Source organism: Triturus cristatus, chromosome 7 (genome assembly GCF_964204655.1).
Source record: "Triturus cristatus chromosome 7, aTriCri1.1, whole genome shotgun sequence".
In the NCBI taxonomy this organism is placed as follows: domain Eukaryota; kingdom Metazoa; phylum Chordata; class Amphibia; order Caudata; family Salamandridae; genus Triturus; species Triturus cristatus.
Window position 1 is genome coordinate 1,183,231,836 of NC_140590.1, and position 24,176 is coordinate 1,183,256,011.

Sequence of the window (24,176 nt, forward strand, 5' to 3'; positions counted from 1 at the left end):
AACTACAAATAAGTTGACAAGGGAATAAATGGTGCTTAGATACCTCGCGCATCTACTAAAGGCCAAGCTAAGCTCGTCTTCGCTAAGAGTCCACCTAGCGGCGATTGTGGCCTACACACGAGTTGAGGCGGGAGAAAGTTTCTTTACGTCACGAGCGGTAAAGAGATTCCTGGAAGGGACAAAAAGGATAGCGCCACCAAAGAGGATTCCGCCGCCGGCATGGAACCTCAATATAGTCCTGACGGAACTTATGAAGGCGCCCTTTGAGCCATTCTCAAGGCCTCACTACAAATGCTGACAATGAAAACAGCCTTTCTGGTAGCAATAACCTCGCTGTGCAGAGTGAGCGAACTGCAAGCGTTAACGCTGCAAGAGCCCTACATCCAAATACACAAGGACAGTCGTAATGAGGACTGACCCACACTTCATGCCTAAGGTCGTGTCAGCATTCCATATGAACCAAACTATTCAAATACCTGGTTTCTTTCAAAACCCAGTCACCAGCGCAGAGGGGGCACTACACACTAGACGCTATGAGAGCGGTGATGCACTACATCGAGAGAACAAAGGAGCACAGGAAAACCAAGCAGTTTTTTGTGTCCTTCGCAACCAGCTTCCTGGGTAGACCAGTAACAAAAAGCACCATCGCACGATGGATCGCGCTAACAATACAATTCTGCCTCACACAGGCAGGGCAAGAGCTAACAGAGGGGGCACAGGCCCACTCCACAAGAAAGAAGGGAGCAACGATTGCCTTTCTGGCAAACACACCCATTCAGGACATATGCCTTGCGGCAACATGGGCTTCAGTGCATTCATTCACTAAGCACTACTGCGTGGATATACAAATGAACAAGGAAGCACAAGTAGGGCAAAGGGTGCTTCAACATATATTCAACGACCAACGCTCATCTTCCACCCAGCCGCCACAAAGATGACAAACCGCTACAAAGTCTATGCACAGCATAGTGAATCCAGAAAGATTCACGCTGCAAAACTAATAGTTTCTTACCTGTCGGTGTAGTTTTGCAGCTTGAGGATCTTTCTGGATTCACTAGCGAACCCACCCACCTCCGCCAGAAAGATGAGGCAGGAGAGGAAGGTGAAAGGACAGAGTAAAAGAACAAAGGAATACTGAAAGTGGATACATTGAAAAAGGAAAATACTAAACGCCTAGAGTTCAAAAAGAGAAAAAAAACAAAAAAGGGGAAAAAAGAACCCGAAGATGGCGCCCCAAGGTGGGACTTCCGCAGGAAGCATGCCGACGTCACGAGAAGTACACCAGATGGTGGGACGTCGACGCACACCTGGGCTACAAAAAAAAAGACAAAAGGACTACGAATCTGGACCCAACCACCAGACCGCAGAATTATGCACAGCATAGTGAATCCAGAAAGATCTTCAAGCTGCAAAACTACACTGACAGGTAAGAAAGTATTCGTTCTCTTCCAGGGGTTTCCTCATCAGTCATAAGCAACCCTCCCGCCTCCCTGTGCAAAGGATCCTTATTTTTAAGGAAATTGTCAACTCTTTGTGTTATGGCTTTGTGTCACCGCAAAGAACAACTGACCTAACTGTCACCCCTGAGGCATGATGGGAAGCTAGGGGTCATGACTGCCTTAAAGGCATGTCCAGTTTTTCTATGTTGCTAAGAGTTAGCTTTCTATCCTTTTTTTAGGCCGTGGTTTTCTACAATGCAGCCTGTGAGCTGTCAATTCTTGCAGTCCTATCTGAGGTTTTGGGCTAAATGCTAAGCATTAAAACAGTTTTCAAACCTGCTTTGCTGCTGTTCCTTCCCTGTTTTTTGTGATGTATTGTTTATATTACATGTATTATTTATAATATACAGGCGAGTCCTTACAGCATCATTCAGCTCTGGTTATGAAAGGCTGCATTTACTTTATTATATATGTGTGTGTGTGTGTGTGTGTGTGTGTATATATATATATGTGGAGATGCATATATGTTTATCACATATGATTGTTTTTCCGGGGTCCCGCTCATGGGCGGGAATATTCTAGTGCTTATGACTTTAAGGAAGTTCGTGACGTAATCTTGGCAGCCAAGCGTCCCTCCAGAAAAGATATACGCCTGCAGGTGGAACAAATTTGTGGTATGGTGCACAGCAAAGGCTGTGGATCCCCTTTCTGCCCCCCTTTCTGCAGTTGTCTTGTTTCTTCTCTCTTTAGTTCAGCAGGGCTCTGCTCTGGGCACTATCAAGGGCTATCTTTCTGCCATCTCTGCCTTCCTTCAGCTGACAGATCATCCTTCTCTTTTCAAGTCCCCGATAGTTAACCGTTTCTTGAGTCTTAACGCATCTTGTTCCTCCAATTCCATTCTTTATGCCTCAGTGGGACATGAATCTTGTGCTGACTTATTTAATGTGCTCTCCCTTTGAGCCGCTCTTGAACTGTCCTTTACATCTCTTAACTGCTTTCCTGGTAGCCATCACTTCTGCTAGAAGGGTGAGTGAGCTCCAGGTTCTTTCTTCCAAACCTCCTTTCTTGTCTGTTCATCCGGACAAGGTGGTTCTCAGGACACGTCCATCCTTTCTTACTAAGGTGGTGACTGCCTTCCACATCGGTCAGAATATTACTTTGCGCCTCCGCATCCTTCAAAAGCGGACGAGAGGCTCCACCGTCTGGACCCAAAGCTAGCGCTCTCCTATCTGGATCGCACAATACAGTTCCGGGTGGATGATCAGCTTTTTGTTGGCTACGTGGGTGCAAAGAAAGGGTCGGGACGTACACAAACTCACCATTTCTCAATTGGTCGTGTTGTGTATTAAGGCTTGTTACTCTCTGGCTAAGAAGGCGCCTCCAGTCGGTCTACGCGCTCACTCCACCAGGACGACAGAGTCCACTACTGCCTTGGGAAGAGGAGTGCCTCTCAATGACATCGGTCAGGCGGCCATGTGGACATCGCTGCACACGTTCACAAAACACTACTGCCTGCACAGCCAAGTCCGGATAGACGACTTATTTGGCCGTTCTTTTCTCCAGGACTTTCTGGTGTGATCTTGGTTCGCAGACACACCACCGGGCTTGGTATTGCTGGGTTATCTATTCTAAGGTAAGGCATCTATAACTAACGTGTTTCTTTCAGATGCACAAGTTACTTAACTTCGGCTGTAAGTTGCCATATCCAGACATTAATGCAGCGTGAAAGTATCTGAACTCTTCCATGTAGCGGCACAGCAAATCTTGTCCAATGGTACTCTGCGAAAGTGGCTCTGTATATACTGTTCCCAAATAGGTTCAGGGTGTACAGAGTCCACAGTCCCCAGAGGTCTGGCAGAGGTTAAAGTTAGATATAACCTTACTCTCTAAAGTGGTAGCTTGGTCGAGCAGTAAGGCAGTATCAAGAGGACAGTGTAAAGCATTTGTTGTACACACTGTCAGCAAATGGTCTCACACACTCAAGAACTGAACTCTAGGCCAATGGTTTGTATATACTTTTCAGGGTCAGTGCTGGGCACCAAGATCCAGCACTGGGATCTCTCCTAATAGCAGGTGAGTATTTCCGTTTTCGTTACTCGGTTGATTTTAGATAAATATTTTAAAGTTTAGAAACACCACACTTCAAAGAAATTTCAAGTGAAACCAGTCAATGTTACCCTATGGAAGAAAAGTGAGTTATCGGCTATTGGGTAAGTATTCGACTGGCGGAGTTAAGGTTCTGGGCATAGACTCTGGTCTCCCAGGGCCAGGTAAGTACAGTTGTTACACCCTCAGCGGCACAGGGGCATCTGGGTGCAGACTGAGTTAGGCCTAATGTTATCCTATGGAAGTCAGGGGTTCCCTTGGTTGGTGGCTGCTGGCTAGCAGGCCACGCGGCTGTTGGGACTGGGCTCCTCCTCGCTTGCTCAGGGCAAATGGGGAAGAAGGTTGGAGTAGAGGTTGCACAGCCAGGGGCACTCTGGCTGCTGGGTGCTTTTGAGCAGTCGAATTGCAGTGGAGAAGCTCAAGAACGAACAAAGGCTGCAAGCTCGGGGACGAAGATTCTTCAGGTGCGACCACCACTTCGAGAGGCTAGTTGGGTAGTTGGAGGATAGATGGGTACCCAGGAGTTGGGCACAGGGGGCTGCAGGGTGCCAGGTGCAGGGAGTGCCTTTTGGTGTCGGGAAATCTTACCCTCGGGTGGGGTGGGGGAGTGGGGTGGTGTCCCTGGTTCTGAGGCTACAGGCGTCTGGAGCGTAGAGGCAGGTCCTTGGGTGCCGGATTTGGGGTCACAGTCGCCGGGGGGGAATGTTCTTGTGGTCTTGGTCCACTCCAGCACAGGCTTGGCGGGTGCAGGGTTCGTGGTTCTTGGCTGATGCCAGGGGTCAGTTACTTGCTTTGAGCAGTGCCACTGCTCGTGGGAGTCCCAGATGCTCAAAGTCACATGGTAACCAGGCCAGGACTTGCAGACTGCTGCACTTATTGTGCCATCCATTACAGTGACATGAAAACGTGTAGCCTGACAGCAGCAGTTTGAACCCTGCTGCCCGGCAACTGGACCTGAATTGGACTTTGCTGTTTTGTCTCTCACAACCTGAAAGTCTCTAGGTGCGCTCGTCTGAGTTCCTGGGGGGTTTTAGAATTCTACTTGTGTGGTTATTTGGGTACCACAGAAAGTTTGACAAACTCTTGAAAATGTTTTCCTCCAGTGCTTCATAGGGGATGCCGGAAAAGTATCTGACATGCAGTTCCACAGCTTTGGATTGGATTTCAGCTTTTTCCAACGGTGAGAAAGAGCCTCTGTGGGAGAGGATCTGGCCCAACAGCTAGAGAGGTCAACCTTGAAGCTGTGGAACTGGTTTAGAGTCTCGGCAGGGATGCTTAACATTCTGTGATTCTGGGCAAATCACTTAATCGTCCCATGTCTAACAAAATGAACGTGTCAATCTGTAATACAACTGCTGCCAAATTAAAGTGCTCAGATAATGCTATATAACGCAAAAAATAGAGCCTTTTTTGACATGGTTAGCCCCTTCCCCACAATTTTTGCCTGGAAAATGATGTCGTTTTGATCGTAGTGCACAGGGTCCCTACCATCCAGATCCTGTGCCAGTGCTTTTTCAGGTCCTCGGTGTGAGAAGTTGGCCTGATGTATGATGTCGCTAGTTCTAGTGTACACCTTATATCAGTCCAAACAACCCTTATGGTGATTGGTTGTAAAGTCAACCTTATAGACCAGCTATCCTAGTGGTAGCATGGACAAGAGCAGTCTTAGGCTAAACTCTGAATGGCATGTGAAGCCAGCTGTGATACCATATATAATCCCTTGAATACCAAATGAAAGGACAGCACAACAGATATATATATATATATATAAAATAAAGTGTATTTATTCTAGTCAAACCCTCAGCACTCTTTATGAGATTAGAGGTAAGTACAACACAGTCTTATTTAAGCATACATTAAGTCACACAGGTAAGTAATACAGTTAGGCCCTAGGGGCCACGCAAACCATATACTAAATAAGTGGTATAAGGACCACTGTCACGGAAATAGGATAGGCCTAGGGAATCGCTGGGGCTACACTACACTAGCAACAGTTAGGAAGTGGGAGGCCCACGGGATTCAGGTGCAGAGTGGAAACACTCACGCGTAATGCGTAAAAGTTGATAGAAATAGTAGTTGTTAGCAATTAACAGTTTAAGGACACTTCTGAAGCAGCTAGAGAGTCGAGACTCGGAAACTAGACCCTAGGATAGTCACTACCCTTGTGAGCACCGAAGTACCCAAGTTACCTAGCCCACGGGCTGCGGGTGCATAGGTGTGAACTTGCGTCGGGTTTTGTCGTGGACTTCTATGGATGCCTGAAGGAAAGTTGCTGACAGGCAGTCAGTGAAGAGTGTCCGGTGGATCCCAAGGCTGGGATCAAGAAGAAAGGAGACCTGCAAGCAGAAGGGACAGAGTCAAGGTCACTAGCCAGTGACCACGTGGAACCAGGAAGGAACCAGGTGATGTCGTGAAGATTGCAGGTGAAGGTGAAGCTTGTCGCTGCAGCCACGGGGACCAGGAGACGTCTAGGACGACCAGGACCAGGAGGCGAGCTGTCCCTCAAAGGCTCTTGCTGTCGGCGGCGTCGAAGTCGAACTAGGACTCACCAAGCCTTGGCAAGCGGAACCCACGAAGAACGGAGGACTTGCTTCTGGTGCAGACCAGGAAGGTCTGGGGTGCTTCTCTTTTGCAAGGAAGCGGGAGCCAGTCTGGAGGAGCCAAACCAGCAGTGAAGATTTCTGGATGCGTCGTCACAAAGGCCACTAGCCAGCGGGCAAGCAACCGGACAGACGCGGCAAGCAGGAAAATGCAGAAGGGCCCCACGCAGGACTCGTGGAGTGTGGGGGCTGATCTTCGGTGCAGATGGTGCTTGGGGTGCTTCGAGGGTGCCTCAGAAGCTGCTCTGGAAGGTACTAGCCACTTTTCCCAGGTAGCCGGTCCCACGTCTCTCGTCGCCTCCACGGATCTCAGCTCGGATGTGGATCAGGGTCAGAGAAGTCTGGAAGTCAAGGCGCTGGTCGGGCTCTGCAGTCGGTCCCTCGTTAAACTTCAGCAAAGCAAAGGGTAGTCTCTTGATGGTGCCTGTTTGCACAGGGTAGCCACTCCTTGGCCACAAGGGAGATTCTTCAGTCTTCTCCTTTCGTTGAAGGTCCAGAGTTTCTGTTCAAGTTGCAGGTTCAGGATAATCTAATCTCCTGGGGCCCAGCTACCACTCTTATACTAATCTGGGGGGCTGGGTTGCCTGCTAGGTCACGCCTTATGGGTGGGACCTGGGAGGGGGTGGTTACACCCCCTTCCCTTTGTCCAGTTTTGCGCCAGGACTGGGGCTGGTGTGCCCCAGCACCGGTTTGAACTGGACTATGCATGGGACACCTTGTGTGCCCCAGGCATGTCTCATTCCTTTCAGCCCTCCCTGCCCCAATACACTAAAGTCTGTCTGGGGAGGTGCTAGCACCTCCCCAAGCAGGAAACCTATTGTCCAAGCCCCCCTTGCCGGGATCACTCCCAGCAGCAGGAGGTCAGACTTGTGTCTGTGGCAGCAGCATCCATTTTGTAATTCTGAGGCTTTGGTTCGAGTTACACAGCAAAGTAGGATTTTAACATGTCTCTCCCTCTAGAAGTGAGGAATAATATCCTCATCACCAGAAATGGTATGGGGGTATTATTCCAAAGTGTTAGACACCTTACACGACATGTTTTGATAAAGCCAAACCATAGTTACCATAACCGTCTAAGATTATAAGGCACTTTAAGAGTATATGGTAGGCTATATCATAGAACAGCTATAAGGACATGGTTCCGAAGGCTGCAGACAGGCTCAGCTCATGCTAGAGCACCATCTCACATGTTACCAAGCACTCTGCCTCCAGGATTGTTAAGGCCTGCCATAGAAGTGGCTGATAGGTACACATTTGTCTATTTTAAGGGTAGATATAGGTATACTATATCTAAGCAAGGGGTGATTACACGACCTTGCCCCAGCTGAGTGATCAGCCAGTTGTGTCTGATTGGAAGGCCAGACCAGGGGTGGCATAATACATGCTGCAGCCCCTGGGAGGCCTAGGGTACACTGTACAGGGTCCAATAAGGTGATCCTTACCAATTGGGAATGTACCTAGGGTACATGGAGTCCATTTTAAAGAGAGCAGACAGCCTGAGACCCTGAATGGCAGGATCTCAGGCCAACTAAGTCGAAAAACCAGCTAGACACTAGGCAAAAAGTTGGGGGTAACCATAGTCAGATATCCACCTTCCTACACCAGGTAGCTACTGTCAGACATTTTTCTGACCCCCTGAGGTGGTAGCCCTGTGCTCTTGTGGGTCAAACAAAGCCTGCTCCGGGTGGAGGTGCTTCTAACTTACCCCCAAGCAGCGCCACCATTCAGGCCGGCGAGCCTCAAAGGCTTCCTGCCAATTGCTATGCTAGCCAGGGCTTCTCTTTCTAGTAGAGATGCTTGCCCTCCCTGACCAAGCCCCACTTTTGACGGCAAGGTCGGAGGGAAAATTAGTAAGCAGGACAGCTGTCCCCTCTCATCCACCCGTAAGGTTTCCTCAGCTGTAGTGACCCCCTCCTTAGAAAAGCCTGGATATCAGATGGAAGGATTTCAACCAATAGGATTAGGGTATGCCCCCTCTCCAAAGGCAGGGGACATACAAAGGGTGTAGTCACTGGCTAATACCTGCCAGTACCTGTAACGCCCCTGAATGGGGTATTTAGAGGCATTCCTGAACCTTCATCCTCAGATTCCTGGCGACGTAAAAGACTGAAGAGCTGTGTAGCAGTGTTGTCTCCAGGCCACTGATCTGGCCGCAGTCCTACCGGCCAGTCCGCTAACCTAGAAGAACCCTGCTCCAGAAAGCCACTCGTCCTGCAGGTCCAGTGGCCTCCAGAACCCTGGTAGGACTGCCTCCCTTCCCCCAAAGGCCCAGCACTCCAGAGGACAGTTGCCCTGTCCACGAAGAAACCACACCAAGGACTCCCTTGCCTTTTGAAACTGCACGTCCTGCCCACTCTGCACCCGACACCCACGGCTTGAGTGACCTACCGGTCCATTGAAGACCTACTCTGTGGCTGACCTTCCCTGGACTCTACAAAGACCCCTGCAGTCTCACCATGAAGGGTCCCACTGACCATGACTGCCTGCGGTGAAGATTTCCCAACATCTAAAGGTACCCCTGCATCCTCAGGCCCCCAACCTGGGAGAGCTCTGCCGGTGGTGCCCCGGGGTCCACAGACATTTCAACTTGCCTGCTCAGCCATTTGTCACCTTTGTCTAGTCTCCTTGTCCAAGCCTGCAGCCTCTTTGTGAAACAGTTTCCCCTCCCCCAATTCACTTGCATTGTGCACCCTACGCTGTCTTTGCACCCTGCACCCGGCCGCCCCTTTGGTGCTGGTGGTGCAACCTTGATGTCTGTGTTGGTCCAAACCCTCAAGGACTGGGGTAGTAAGTCATGTACTTACCTGGTAATCTGCATAATAACTGTTTTCGTTTCATAGTACTGCATTGTTTCTCGCTGTTTAAACTATCTTTTTTCTACATTTCTAGGTTATTGCTACTGTTTGACACCGCATAGTATTTCTATTACTACTGTAAAGTATTCCATTTGCTATTTGCAACACGATACTACTGTACATGAATGTATTGCTAATTTTAAACTGGTACTAACCTATGACTGTGTTCATCTTTGTTCGAAAATAAAATTAACAAAGTAATGTTTTATACATATATTGGACTTGGAGTTAGTCATTGTGTGTCTCACTTCTTGACTGTGTGCCTACAACATATGCTTAACATCACCCTCGGATACTCCTAACTACTCTTCCACACGATCACAAAGAGCATAAGGGATTATCTACTTAAGTCTCTAGGGATCCACCGGCCTATGTGCACTTCATGCCTTACTTTGGTATGGTATATACAGAGCCAGCTTCTTACACCGTCTTTATGAATGCCTTTCATCCTGTATTGAAGGTGCAAATAGATGTAGGTGTGCAGATATTTACAGGGTAGCACTCACTTTTTTGATTCAGTGACTTCAAGCCGCTGTTATGTAAGCAGAATGGAATTTCCTGTTCCATAAATGTTCAATCCCATTTAAATCATGTAGGACTACTACTGTTCTGAAGTTTGACTCTGTCAGTTTGGGGATAGTCTGTTATGTTTGCCTATTTTGAGGTGGGCCCGATACTTTAAAATGTAATCTTAAAGCAACCCTTAAGGTGATGGAAAGAAATGTGAGTGGAAAAAACAAACCGTCAGTAAAAGACGCATACTAATCACTTCAAGTTGCTCAAACTACCTGCAACTCAAGTCTTTTCATCCCAGAAGCAAAGTCTTCATGGAACATTCACTTCGACTGTTATCTAAGTTATAGCCTCTATAGTTCCATTTAAAGACTCAGCATTTGAGTCATGTGGTAAAGGTAGTGTAATTTTAAATGTGCCAGTCTGAGAGATCTCATTATTCTCCAATATTTCTGAATGGATACTAAACCCAGCCTAGTTTTCAACCTGTATGCTTGTGACTTTAATTTAAATTGCCACTCCTTCAAAGCACAGCTGAATTATAAATTGCTAAATGTATTTATTTTAGTTACTGTTCTTCACTTAGTCCAAATTACGTAGTCTCCCATATGGTTTCTATGTTGCCCTTGGAGAGGAAACACCTTTCTTGCCAAACCCTCAGGTTTTGTTTACTTTTGCAAGTAATTTTTTTAACCAGCCCCACTAGCTCTACCTTGCTTCTTACACCCAATCACTACTGACATGTTACCAAGTGTAACAAGTGAGAGATGTTACTTGATCACCTTTCATTCAACTAGAACACTGGTTTCACTTTTGCTAGTACCACACCTGCTTTCATTCTTAATGAATGCTCTTAAGATTTAACTGTAATCTTTCTTTCTCAGTGTCTCAGAGACCCACCAGCTGGCAGAGGCCAATGAGAAGAAAAACGAGAAGCTTCGGGCAGCCTTTGGCATCAGTGAGAGTTATGTGGACGGAAGCTCTTTTGACCCAAACCGCCGCGCAGCTGTGACTGCAGCTGCATCAGCTAAGCAGCAGGACCAGCAGAAGCAGTACAGGTAAATTGCTTTCTGTGGCTGAAGTTTTTGAAAGTCTCGCTACCTCAAACCATTCAGATTACACCATGATGGGGGTGAGCATTCATGGGACCATTTTGTGGGGGTGTTGCAGGGACTCCTGTTTTTCACCCTTTTTATTTTGCTGCTGTGATCTTGCTGAATTTCTGGTAATTCAACACTATCTAATGTATTTGACTCATTACTAATTAATACTGCCTTTTTTAGTTTAACATTTTCTCAATTTCGCAGTCCTCAGTCTTTAACTGAATACTATACAGAGATAATCCTTTGTACTGTGAAATGTCTTCGATTCACATGCTTTGCACAATTCTCCCATGTAGTGGTTGTCTGGACATGTTTTGTCAAGGTTTTCTTGGTTGAGTAGTGGTCTACCTCGGCGGAGTCCTTGTATGATGTCTGTAATTGCACAATGCCCCTGTGAGTGCTCACCATTTTAGAAAATTTCCTTTTGCTACTGTTTGGTACAAAGATGCATCTTTAGAGCTCTGGATTTTCATCATAGATCATCTAACACCTCAAAGAAATATTTAAAGAGCTTAAGAGTTCATCCAGATCGATGCCGGAGAGAGGCTTTTAGGGTTTCTGTAGAGGATGGCTTCGACTTAGTTGGAGAATATCATCTGGATATCATCTGGCTTACATGGGATCCATGGGTTCCTCAAAGCCATTTTAAGGCATGAAAAAAACTCTATTCTGCCTAAACCGCCACAAAGTTGGCCTTAAATGACGCAAACAGTCTGTCTTTTTTGCCTTCCAAAAATACATAAGTTGGTAGTTTTGTTTTCCATTCTTGCTATTTCAGCTGAAAGTTCTAGTGCACAGAGAGGAGATTCTTCTAGCACTTTTGACTACCACAGACGTTGCAGGGTTGACAGCTAGAAAAATGTGCTCCGTTGATGGGAGAGGTGGGTCTCTTCAATGGTACCAAGTAAGCTCAGGGGGACACAGACCCCAGCCTTAAGATCTTTCACAGAAGGTTTAAGAGCATAGATATGTCCCTAAGCGTACAGCACCCCATGCACTAAAGCTCTCTAAGGAGTCCACAGATGTGGGACCCAGGCTACTGCTTAAGATGCAGAAACGTAAGTCTTCCATCAGTGTGGTCACACCAAAAAAATCAAGCCTTTGAAGCTGAAAACACCATCTTGTCGTACGTGGATATTTTGGACTTTGTTGTCCAGTCCCTCCTAACAGCAATACAGGGCAGAGAGGCCAAGGGGAGCAGGCTAGCATAAGCCAATACTAAACACCAGCAGGCCAGGCATAGCTTAAGCAGTGAGATGAGGCCTTTTAGCAACCCAGACCCCGCAGCAGATCATGCTTGGAAGAAGAGCGGAACCTGGAAGAGCAGGCTAGGAGAAAGCTGCAAAATTGTAGAGAATGTTGCAAAAATACCTATCCGTGTGTATTGACAGACAACACCTAAATCTCCAGGAATGAAAAGTTTGAAACTATCTGGACCATAAACCCCTTGTAAACTATCTCTCACCAAGTTGGTCGCACACTGCTCCACCCACTAGCGTGTTACCCCGAAGAATTGTGGTCCCTGTAGTCAGCGTCGGCGGGTACGCCTATGCTCAGTGGTGCGTGCAAGTCAGAGTAGCGTTAGCCATCCCTGGACACGTGTTTCGCGGTAGTTGCCGCTCGTCAGCTGTTGATCCATACATCAAAGAACCAGTGATCCCTTTTTCTTTCTCCCTTCTAATATAATATGTAGAAATGGTGTCATAAAGTTAGACATGAAGATTGTGCTCGGATCCTTGTGCAGAAGGACATTTCATGTCCTTTTTTTGTCTACAAAGGTGTAGAATTGCCCAGCTTAAAGTTCAGTTTTGAGCTACCTTTACTAATTATAAGACTTTAATGCCATTCGAAGTGTCTGTGCTAGGTTTAATCTACGTTTTTTACAATGGCAATGTTTGAATATCATTCATCAGTATAGCCTGAAAGAATGTACCACTGAGAGCAAACGGACAAATGTATAGCTTTGAGCTGTATTGTGTAGGAAAGTGGGTTTCTGTTGCAGTAACATCCCCACTTTTTGCTAGACTACTGATGCACTTTCACTTGATGTGCCCTGGGTCCCTGCCAATCCGGTTCCCAGGGCCTGTGTTTTCCCCCCAAAATGAACCTTATTGGCATCTCTGGCCACAGGTCAGCACCTGGTAAATGGTACCACAGGAACCCAGAGCACTGTGACCAGGGAAGACCTCTAAGGGCTGCAGTACTTAATGTGCTCCCCTTAGATGCCCTGTACCCTTACCCACACACACTGCCTTTGCAGTCTGCGTATTTTGGTGCAGAACTAAGTGAAGAGTTGACATGACACACATCCTTGTGTGCCATGCCTACAACACAGTGCCCTGGCATAGATCAGTCACCCCTCTAGCTGGGTGTCCTATGGCATTGGTGAGGGTACAGGTGCATGAGCCGAAGTCCATTTTTAGACATTTTAAGTGCAGTGCTTCCATTAAGAGTATACAGTGCTGGGAACTTGTCATTATGAGCTCCACAGCACCATAATGGCTACACTGAAAACGGAAGTTTGGTATCAAACTTCTCAGCACATTAAACCCACGCTGATGCCAGTGTGGGATTTAATGAAAAATGCACACAGAGGGCATCTTAGACGTGCCCCCTGAAAAACAACCAGCCTCTGGTGGGTTCCCTAACTGGTACACACCAGCCTGCCACCACGAGGTGTTCACACCTTCCCCCAGGCCAGGAAGAGCCATCTGTGGCAGGGGAGCTTCAAAGCCTGGTAGCCTTTGTAATGCGCCCCCCAGCCTCTCCTGCTATCCGGATCCGGCCCCCTTCCTATCTCCCCTCTTTTTCGGTGGGAAGACAGGCGGGAAAAACTAGCCAGCCCAGAAGGTGTGCCACCACTACCAACTCCACCTCTCAGGTGGGTGAGACGAGGTGGAGCCCACTCTTCAGTGCCCGCTTTCTTGCAGATGGCAGGCACTCCCCAATCGGGATTAGGGATTGTGCTCACTCCCCCACGTGGGGTGAGCACACCATGGGTGTAGTCACCCCAAGGTCAGTAGCCCATTGGGTAATGACCTCTTGACCCCTGAAACACACTCTAAATACAGTATTTAGAGGGCAGCACTGAACCAAGAAGGCAGACCAGAAGAAACTACAAGGAGAAGGACCGAACAGCCGTGCAGCAGCTAAGAGGAAGACACCCACTGACTTGGCCCCAGCCCTACCGGCCTATCTCCACCTCGAAAATGCTCCTACAAAATCCCGGTGTGTCCTGCAGCCAGCAATCTCAAAAACCCCGGATGACCTGCCTTCAACAGACTTTGTTTCCCGTGAACACAGGATTTGTTCATCTGCAACCTCTGGCTCACACAGGACCCGTCAAATCCGCCCCACTCTGCACCTGCCATCCACGGCCTGAGCTAGAGTGGGCAAACACCACGAGGAGGTCACCCCAGTGATCCTGACCTGAGATCCGGCGACCCCTTACCCTTACCTACCTTAAGCCTCCAGCCGACGCTTGCAGCCTAAATCTAGAAGGTCCCTCGACCATGAGCTGGTAAGAAGATCCGACCCCAAAAGGCACCCTTGCACCCGATGCCCCACGGCCTTGGGTGGGCAAGCCGATGGTGCCTAACCAACCCCTAACGTACCAACTTCCCTCTCGAAGTGGTGGTCGCACCCAGAAGACGTCAGTCCCCAAGCCTGCATTGCCTTTGCAAACCGGAGGTTCCCCGTTGCAAACAGGGCGCCCGATGTCGAAACTGCACCATGCGCCCGGCCGCCCTAGTGCCGCTGAGGGTGCACCTTTGGTGCTACTTTGTCTCCTCATTTGCCCTGAGCCAAAGTCAGCAGCCACCAACCAGAGGCCCCCTGTCCCCTATTGGATAACACTGGGCCTCTGCACCCGGCCGCCCTAGTGCCGCTGAGGGTGTAACTAGAGTGCATCCTTGACCCTGGGGGACCCCTGAGTCTACCCCCAGAACCTCAACTCCCACTACCAAATAGTTACCTCATTGACTGTTTTTCCTGGAAAAGTTTCTAAGTGTGAAGTTTGAAAACCTAAAGAAATTCTTTAACATTGCACTAACTAACAAAAAGTATTTTATTTACCTGTTTACAGGAAATTTCCCAAAGTAGTATCTAGGTATACTACTGTGTAAGAAAAGTAATCCAAAAAGTAACTTATCTGTAATTTTACTGAAAACCCCATTTAAGTCTATGTACTGTATTTACAAAGTATTACATTTCTCTGAAACCGTACTGTTAGTCAAAACAAAGTGCATATACAATTCCAATTCAAACTGTTTACAAATTACATTACTACTGTAAAGTATTCATTGCTTACCTGTGCCAGCTTGCTTGGTTCTAGAAAATAAAATAGCTTAAAAGAAAATTTTCATACAAAAACAATTGGTATGAAGTTCAGTCTGAGTGTGTGAATTAATTTGCTGACTGTGTTTACAACAAATTCTTGATACTGCCTTACTGCTCGACCACACTACCACAAATAGAGAGTGAGGTGCTATCTAACTTTATATTGTTTACCTTTGGGGTTCCACTGGACTCTGCACACTATACTTCACTTTGGTATAGTATATACAGAGCCAGCTTCCTACATATTGTACGTGTGATTGTGGCAGGATTTCTCGATGGTGCACTCTTATGCCGATGTGTTATGGTGGCTTGAGCTGGGTGCGCTACTGATCTAGTAAACACTTAACCATTTGGGTGGATTGTAGCGGATTGATTGTCCCAGGATTTTTCTCCTCACTCACTGGCTTGTCAGGCCTCCACAACGCGATCACTTGAAAGAATGGAATGAGAAAGGCTGCGTGGAACCAAGGCAAGAGTCATGTAGCCAGAGTCAACACCTCCACGACTGGCGCAGCAGAAGTTGGGGTATTTAGGTGGACCCAAAAGGAAGCACGAAAGTGATGGCAAAGCTTAAACAAGGATCTGTTTAATTGGCGTACAATTGTGAAGTCTGAAATTAAATGCTTCCTGTGGTGCAGGTACATTAACCATCCCAGAAATTTTAAGAGGACTGCACTGTGACCATTGGTGTACTCAGTATTTTCATTCTAAGCCAGATAATCGTCACAATCCAGAATTTTCACCTTTGAAATATATAGACGTAAAGCAGCAACTAAATGATGAAAACATGTCAAGAATAGAATTAGAAAAGTAGAATTGCTATGTCAGGTAAACAAATAGAGGGTTTTAGGCAAACTGTTTAATTCCAAACTCCTGATCTTTCCATATTCTCAGAATACACACAAATGGCCAGTGTCTGCAGGTTGGGCACATCAACTGGATGCTCCCAATCCTGATTAAACCCAGAGCCTGATGAACCCCATGGCATCTACATGCAGGTACCCAAACAGTTGGTGTGATTAATGCTTCTGAAACACAATTGAAAGCTTCCATCTCTCAAGGAATTGGTACAGAACATCAGCAGGGCTGTGTTACTCACAAACAGGCACAGTGGAGGTTTCACTCTTTCACAGAACAGATAAACCATATACATCTATTGACAGGCTTCCCATCTTCACAGAAGTACAACACAGCAATCCTCACACAAACAAATATTGCTGTGCATGGAAACTGCAGTCTTCCATTTCACATGGAACAGGTAAAGCATGGGCAGAAGTGCAAGCTTCCCTCCTTCATGGAACACATAGAACATGGTAACATCAGTAGCACCTTCCCTGCAGGAGCAGTAAGCATCCTAGTGGGACAAAGCAGGTCAGTGATTCCTCCTTTTTAGGTCTCGCCTACGCAGCGCGCATGCTCTGCATAAGAGGGCCTTTAGCCATCATTCTTCTCTTTTTCAAGCACTCCACTCGTGCTTGTGGCGGCATCCACCTTGCAGTAGCGTGCCACAAGCACGAGTGCAGTGCTTGAAAAAGTGGAGCCTGCGCGCATGCACGCACCACTTCTGGGCTTGATAAGAGTTTAACGAGTTTTCTCAGGTGCATTGTAATCCTTACCCGATGTGCTGTCTCTGTATCTTAATTGAATTACTTTACAATGAAATTGATTAATATAGATTAGCAATGACGAGCACCAGTGCTTTAAAACAGCTGCTGCTTGTGCTCTTTTGAAAGATGGGAAGTCGCAGGTTTTCAGAACATGCAGATTCTAGTCTGAACTATAATTGTTTTTTATTTGTTCTGCATGTATTTATTTGCATATAATAATGTAGTATCCTCAGAGCATTAGGAATAGCCACAAATCGTTACTCTGCAAACATGTACCGGTTTTATAGTCGACCCATTGTCACAATGAAAGTTGAGCTTTAGAGTACTCACCCTAACTGCAAATGCTTTGCATTAATGGCTGACTCACTCTCACTGATGCCCTCCCTCACTCTCCCTCCCCTCCCTCCCTCGCTCTCCCTCCCTCCCTCACTCGCTCTCCCTCCCTCCCTCCCTGGCTCGCTCTCCCTCCCTCCCTCTCCCTCCCTGGCTCGCTCTCCCTCCCTCCCTCCCTGGCTCGCTTGCCCTCCCTCCCTGGCTCGCTCGCTCCCCCCCCCTCCCTCCCTGGCTCGCTCGCTCCCCCCCCCTCCCTGGCTCGCTCCCCCCCCCCCCCCTCCCTGGCTCGCTTGCTCTCCCCCCCTCCCTGGCTCGCTTGCTCTCCCCCCCTCCCTGGCTCGCTTGCTCTCCCCCCCTCCCTGGCTCGCTTGCTCTCCCCCCCCCCCCCCCTCCCTGGCTCGCTTGCTCTCCCCCCCCCTGGCTCGCTTGCTCTCACCCCCCCCCCCCCCGCCCCCTCCCTGGCTGGCTCGCTCTCCCCCTCCCTCCCTGGCTGGCTCGCTCTCCCACTCCCTCCCTCCCTCCCTGGCTGGCTCGCTCTCCCCCTCCCTCCCTCCCTGGCTGGCTCGCTCTCCCCCTCCCTCCCCCCCTGGCTGGCTCGTTCGCTCGCTCGCTCCCCCCCTGGCTCGCTCGCTCGCTCCCCCCCTGGCTGGCTCGCTCGCTCGCTCCCCCCCTGGCTGGCTCGCTCGCTCCCCCCCTGGCTGGCTCGCTCGCTCCCCCCCTGGCTGGCTCGCTCGCTCCCCCCCTGGCTGGCTCGCTCGCTCCCCCCCTGGCTGGCTGGCTCGCTCCCCCCCTGGCTGGCTCGCTTGCTCCCCCCCTGGCTGGCTCGCTTGCTCCCCCCCTGGCTGGCTTGCTTGCTCCCCCCCCCCCCTGGCTGGCTCGCTTGCTCCCCCCCCCCCCTGGCTGGCTCGCTCCCCCCCCCCCCCTGGCTGGCTCGCTCCCCCCCCCCCCTGGCTGGCTCGCTCCCCCCCCCCCCCTGGCTGGCTCGCTCCCCCCCCCCCCGCTGGCTGGCTCGCTCCCCCCCCCCCCCCGGCTGGCTGGCTGGCTCGCTCCCCCCCCGGCTGGCTGGCTCGCTCCCCCCCCGGCTGGCTGGCTCGCTCCCCCCCCCCGGGCTGGCTGGCTCGCTCCCCCCCCCCCTGGCTGGCTGGCTGGCTCGCTCCCCCCCCCTGGCTGGCTGGCTCGCTCCCCCCCCCCCCTGGCTGGCTGGCTCGCTCCCCCCCCCCCCTGGCTGGCTGGCTCGCTCCCCCCCCCCCCTGGCTGGCTGGCTCGCTCCCCCCCCCCCCTGGCTGGCTGGCTCGCTCCCCCCCCCCCTGGCTGGCTGGCTCGCTCCCCCCCCCCTGGCTGGCTGGCTCGCTCCCCCCCCTGGCTGGCTGGCTCGCTCCCCCCCCTGGCTGGCTGGCTCGCTCCCCCCCCTGGCTGGCTGGCTCGCTCCCCCCCCTGGCTGGCTGGCTCGCTCCCCCCCCTGGCTGGCTGGCTCGCTCCCCCCCCCTGGCTGGCTGGCTCGCTCCCCCCCCCTGGCTGGCTGGCTCGCTCCCCCCCCCTGGCTGGCTGGCTCGCTCCCCCCCCCTGGCTGGCTGGCTCGCTCCCCCCCCCTGGCTGGCTGGCTCGCTCCCCCCCCCTGGCTGGCTGGCTCGCTCCCCCCCCCTGGCTGGCTGGCTCGCTCCCCCCCCTGGCTGGCTGGCTCGCTCCCCCCCCCCTGGCTGGCTGGCTCGCTCCCCCCCCCCTGGCTGGCTGGCTCGCTCCCCCCCCCCTGGCTGGCTGGCTCGCTCCCCCCCCCTGGCTGGCTGGCTCGCTCCCCCCCCCTGGCTGGCTGGCTCGCTCCCCCCCCTGGCTGGCTGGCTCGCTCCCCCCCCCCTGGCTGGCTGGCTCGCTCCCCCCCCCCTGGCTGGCTGGCTCGCTCCCCCCCCCCTGGCTGGCTGGCTCGCTCCCCCCCCTGGCTGGCTGGCTCGCTCCCCCCCCTGGCTGGCTGGCTCGCTCCCCCCCCCCTGGCTGGCTGGCTCGCTCCCCCCCCCCCTGGCTGGCTGGCTGGCTGGCTCGCTCCCCCCCCCCCCGCTGGCTGGCTGGCTGGCTCGCTCCCCCCCCCCCCGCTGGCTGGCTGGCTCGTTCGCTCGCTCGCTCCCCGGCTGGCTGGCTGGCTGGCTCGTTCGCTCGCTCGCTCCCCGGCTGGCTGGCTGGCTGGCTAGTTCGCCCGCTCGCTCCCCGGCTGGCTGGCTGGCTGGCTGGCTCGTTCGCCCGCTCGCTCCCCCCCTGGCTGGCTGGCTCGTTCGCCCGCTCGCTCCCCCCCTGGCTGGCTGGCTCGTTCGCCCGCTCGCTCCCCCCCTGGCTGGCTGGCTCGTTCGCCCGCTCGCTCCCCCCCTGGCTGGCTGGCTCGTTCGCCCGCTCGCTCCCCCCCTGGCTGGCTGGCTCGTTCGCCCGCTCGCTCCCCCCCTGGCTGGCTGGCTCGTTCCCCCGCTCGCTCCCCCCCTGGCTGGCTGGCTCGTTCCCCCGCTCGCTCCCCCCCTGGCTGGCTGGTTCGTTCCCCCGCTCTCCCCCCCCCCCCCCCCTGGCTGGCTCGTTCCCCCGCTCCCCCCCCCCCCTGGCTGGCTCGTTCGCTCGTTCCCCCGCTCCCCCCCCCCCTGGCTGGCTCGTTCGCTCGCTCCCCCCCCCCCTGGCTGGCTCGTTCGCTCGCTCCCCCGCTCCCCCCCCCCCCCCTGGCTGGCTCGTTCGCTCGCTCCCCCGCTCCCCCCCCCTGGCTGGCTCGTTCGCTCGCTCCCCCGCCCCCCCCCCCCCCGGCTGGCTCGTTCGCTCGCTCCCCCCCCCCCCTGGCTGGCTCGCTCGCTCGCTCCCCCCCCCCCGGCTGGCTCGTTCGCTCCCCCCCCCCCCCCCCCCCGGCTCGTTCGCTCGCTCCCCCCCCCCCCCCCCCCGGCTGGCTCGTTCGTTCGTTCGTTCGCTCGCTCCCCCCCCCTGGCTCGCTCGCTCCCCCCCCCTGGCTCGCTCGCTCCCCCCCCCCTGGCTCGCTCGCTCCCCCCCCCCTGGCTCGCTCGCTCCCCCCCCCCAGTCTCGCTCGCTCCCCCCCCCAGTCTCGCTCGCTCCCCCCCCCTGGCTCGCTCGCTCCCCCCCCCTGGCTCGCTCGCTCCCCCCCCTGGCTCGCTCGCTCCCCCCCCTGGCTCGCTCGCTCCCCTCCCCCCCTGGCTCGCTCGCTCCGCTCCCCCCTGGCTCGCTCGCTCGCTCCCCCCCTGGCTCGCTCGCTCGCTCCCCCCTTCTGGCTCGCTCGCTCGCTCCCCCCCTGGCTCGCTCGCTCGCTCTCCCTGACTCGCTCGTTCGCTCGCTCTCCCTGGCTCGCTCGTTCGCTCGCTCTCCCTGGCTCGCTCGTTCGCTCGCTCTCCCTGGCTCGCTCGTTCGCTCGCTCTCCCTGGCTCGCTCGTTCGCTCGCTCTCCCTGGCTCGCTCGTTCGCTCGCTCTCCCTGGCTCGCTCGTTCGCTCGCTCTCCCTGGCTCGCTCGTTCGCTCGCTCTCCCTGGCTCGCTCGTTCGCTCGCTCTCCCTGGCTCGCTCGTTCGCTCGCTCTCCCTGGCTCGCTCGTTCGCTCGCTCTCCCTGGTTCGCTCGCTCTCCCTGGCTCGCTCGCTCTCCCTGGCTCGCTCGCTCTCCCTGGCTCGCTCGCTCGCTCGCTCTCCCTGGCTCGCTCGCTCGCTCGCTCTCCCTGGCTCGCTCGCTCGCTCGCTCTCCCTGGCTCGCTCGCTCTCCCTGGCTCGCTCGCTCTCCCTGGCTCGCTCGCTCGCTCTCCCTGGCTCGCTCGCTCTCCCTGGCTCGCTCGCTCGCTCTCCCTGGCTCGCTCGCTCGCTCTCCCTGGCTCGCTCGCTCGCTCTCCCTGGCTCGCTCGCTCGCTCTCCCTGGCTCGCTCGCTCGCTCTCCCTGGCTCGCTCGCTCGCTCGCTCTCCCTGGCTCGCTCGCTCGCTCGCTCTCCCTGGCTCGCTCGCTCGCTCGCTCTCCCTGGCTCGCTCGCTCGCTCGCTCTCCCTGGCTCGCTCGCTCGCTCGCTCTCCCTGGCTCGCTCGCTCGCTCGCTCTCCCTGGCTCGCTCGCTCGCTCGCTCTCCCTGGCTCGCTCGCTCGCTCGCTCTCCCTGGCTCGCTCGCTCGCTCTCCCTGGCTCGCTCGCTCGCTCTCCCTGGCTCGCTCGCTCGCTCTCCCTGGCTCGCTCGCTCGCTCTCCCTGGCTCGCTCGCTCGCTCTCCCTGGCTCGCTCGCTCGCTCTCCCTGGCTCGCTCGCTCGCTCTCCCTGGCTCGCTCGCTCGCTCTCCCTGGCTCGCTCGCTCGCTCTCCCTGGCTCGCTCGCTCGCTCTCCCTGGCTCGCTCGCTCGCTCTCCCTGGCTCGCTCGCTCGCTCTCCCTGGCTCGCTCGCTCGCTCGCTCGTTCGCTATCCCTGGCTCGCTTGTTCGCTCGCTCGCTATCCCTGGCTCGCTTGTTCGCTCGCTCGCTATCCCTGGCTCGCTTGTTCGCTCGCTCGCTATCCCTGGCTCGCTTGTTCGCTCGCTCGCTATCCCTGGCTCGCTTGTTCGCTCGCTCGCTATCCCTGGCTCGCTTGTTCGCTCGCTCGCTCTCCCTGGCTCGCTTGTTCGCTCGCTCGCTCTCCCTGGCTCGCTTGTTCGCTCGCTCGCTCTCCCTGGCTCGCTTGTTCGCTCGCTCGCTCTCCCTGGCTCGCTCGCTCGCTCTCCCTGGCTGGCTCGCTCGCTCGCTCTCCCTGGCTCGCTCGCTCGCTATCCCTGGCTCGCTTGTTCGCTCGCTCGCTATCCCTGGCTCGCTTGTTCGCTCGCTATCCCTGGCTCGCTTGTTCGCTCGCTCGCTATCCCTGGCTCGCTTGTTCGCTCGCTCGCTATCCCTGGCTCGCTCGTTCGCTCGCTATCCCTGGCTCGCTAGTTCGCTCGCTCGCTATCCCTGGCTCGCTCGTTCGCTCGCTCGCTATCCCTGGCTCGCTCGTTCGCTCGCTCGCTATTCCTGGCTCGCTCGTTCGCTCGCTCTCCTTGGCCATGCACTATGATGGCTTTCGACTCTTTGGTGAGAAGGCAGGCGCAGCGCTGTAGTGCTTTAAAAAGAGCTGAGCTGTGACCTGGTCATTGGGCCTATCTATAGCCCCTTGCCATCCCCTGTCAGCCTTTTGCCCTTTCTGGGGCTACCAATTGCATCCTTTCATGCCCAGCCACCAAGGTCAACAGTTATCAGCGCTTTCTGGGCCTTGGTTCCCACAGATCATGTGGGACCACTGACCAAAGATCTTGGTCAATTCTCTGTCCCCCGCAATCTCAAACCCTTTTAGTTTGCTCTTCTACCAGCACGGGCACCCAGTAGGAGGCAGGATCTGCCATCACCTGTCCTCCTGGAAGTCAGTAACCTCAAACGAGTGGGTTTTGAAATTCATCCAGAATAGCTCCTTTAGCCCTTTATTAAAAACCCCTCCACACCTACCACCCACTTACAACTGGCTGACGAGGACCATCTCTCCTTACTCAGTCATGAAGTGCTGGCTCTTTTGGCCACAGAAGCCATTGAGCGGGTGCCGGCATCAGATGAAGATCACGGTTGCTATTCCCTCTTCTTTCTGGTACCCAGAAGGCAGTGTCTTTTGTCCTTTCCTTTACCTGCACCTTCTCAAATGTAAACTGCTCCCCTTAGCGTCAGGTCCGGTCTGCCCTGGACCCTGCCAGAGGCATATTTCCACATTCCTGTCCTGCCGGCGCTCAGGTGCTGCCTGTGGTTCATGGTGGGTCAAGAGCACTTCCAGTTTACTGTGCTCCCTTTCGGCCTCACCAGTGCCCCTCTGGTGTTGATGAAAAAGATGGCGTGGTTGCAGCACATCTGCAGAGGTTAGGTTCTATCTAGTCTTCCCGTACCTCGATTGACTGCTGAAGGAGAGCTCGTCACAGGCGGTGATCTCCCACCTCCAGACTACAGCAGACAACCTGCATTGCTAGAGTTCACTATAAATGTGTGGCAATATCATTAAGACTCTCCTTTTCATTTGGGCCATTCTGGAAATAGTTCAGTTCCAGGCCTATCCTCCTGAACAGCTAGTCCAAGATTTTCAAGCCATGATTCTGTTGCTATAGAATCTATCCTGGATTTTGGTGAGACTGACTGGGTCTGTTGGGCCTCATGGCTTCCTGTATCCTTTGTGTGATGCATGACCCTTGACATGAGGGCCCTGCAGTGGAACCTAAAGTTCTAGGACGCACAGTGTAGGAAAGTACCCCATTTGGCATCATTACCCCCGAACGTTTTGCCTGACTGATACATTTTGAGTGTGCTCTAGGTTCCTGCTAACCAGGTTCCTAGTGCCTGTGCTCTTTCCCAAAACTGAACCTTTTTTTAGGTCTCGCTGAGTCGGCACATGCGCTGCGAGACATTTTGTAGGTGGGTTTTAAAAGTGCTGCTACACCACGCTTTGGCTGGCCTAGCGCTTTCGTTCACGCGGGCAGCCGTCATCTGTCTTTCACGGGTCATTATAATCGCGGCACCCGCGCTTCACTTTTAATGTTAAAAGTGAAGCACAGGTGCCGCGATTATAGCAAAAGTAAAGAAATAGATCTTTTGCTATAATCGTTGCACCCTCGCTTCGCTTTTAATTTTAAATGTACCCCCTGTCTTACCATGCCCTTTGTGATATCCAATCTGTGTGTTCGATGAGCGTCCCCTGCCTGTGCTTTGTTACCAGTGCGAACCCTCCATCCCACCGAATGCCCCAGTCACAAGCTCTACATTTGGTCGTTTTGCCTTTGCCACGAAGAAATTCTTGAATAGGGCACATAGGCTGGTCGTTCTTCACAGCTGACATGCAAACAGCATTTCTGAGCTGCAAAAGAACAAACCTGCAGGAGAGGGAAGAGGCCATCCAGGGAATGCTAAATGAGCAGTTCTCTTTAGCCAGTCCTGTATCCACAACAATCACCAATAATATGCATTCTACAATGGGGCTTTGTTTGACGTCTGCTTGGGGTTTGCTACACACTGGGGCATCATTCACCGAGGCCCTTTTAACAGGAATTAAAAACATTAAAACTTGTTTGTAAAATTATTGGGGTCTGGCAAATATATTTTAATGCTGGAAGATTTATCGCACTCATCAGCAAGCCCTGGTTACACTACACAGGAAATCTGTTCACACCCTCTGTGCCCCTGAGCCAAGGGACTCATGCAGTTAATTTTGCGTTTTCAGCACCATCGGAAATTCTGATAAATCATGTCGAGTCGGCGTGTCAGGTTTATACATATGAAAACACATTAGGAAAAACATCTGATTAACCACAAACCTTGCAT

At 53.1% G+C, this 24,176-nt stretch overlaps 1 protein-coding gene across 5 annotated transcripts in view; it reads left to right on the plus strand.

Moving 5' to 3' along the window:
- Positions 1 to 24,176, plus strand: part of LOC146811408 (uncharacterized) — an 880,866-nt gene that overhangs the window by 220,950 nt on the left and 635,740 nt on the right. For all 5 annotated transcript variants that reach the window (XM_085618520.1, XM_085618519.1, XM_085618522.1 and 2 more), the window contains exon 4: positions 10,398 to 10,571. In XM_085618520.1, the coding sequence (XP_085474646.1) occupies positions 10,398 to 10,571 (174 nt within the window). The remainder of the gene's footprint in view (positions 1 to 10,397; positions 10,572 to 24,176) is intronic.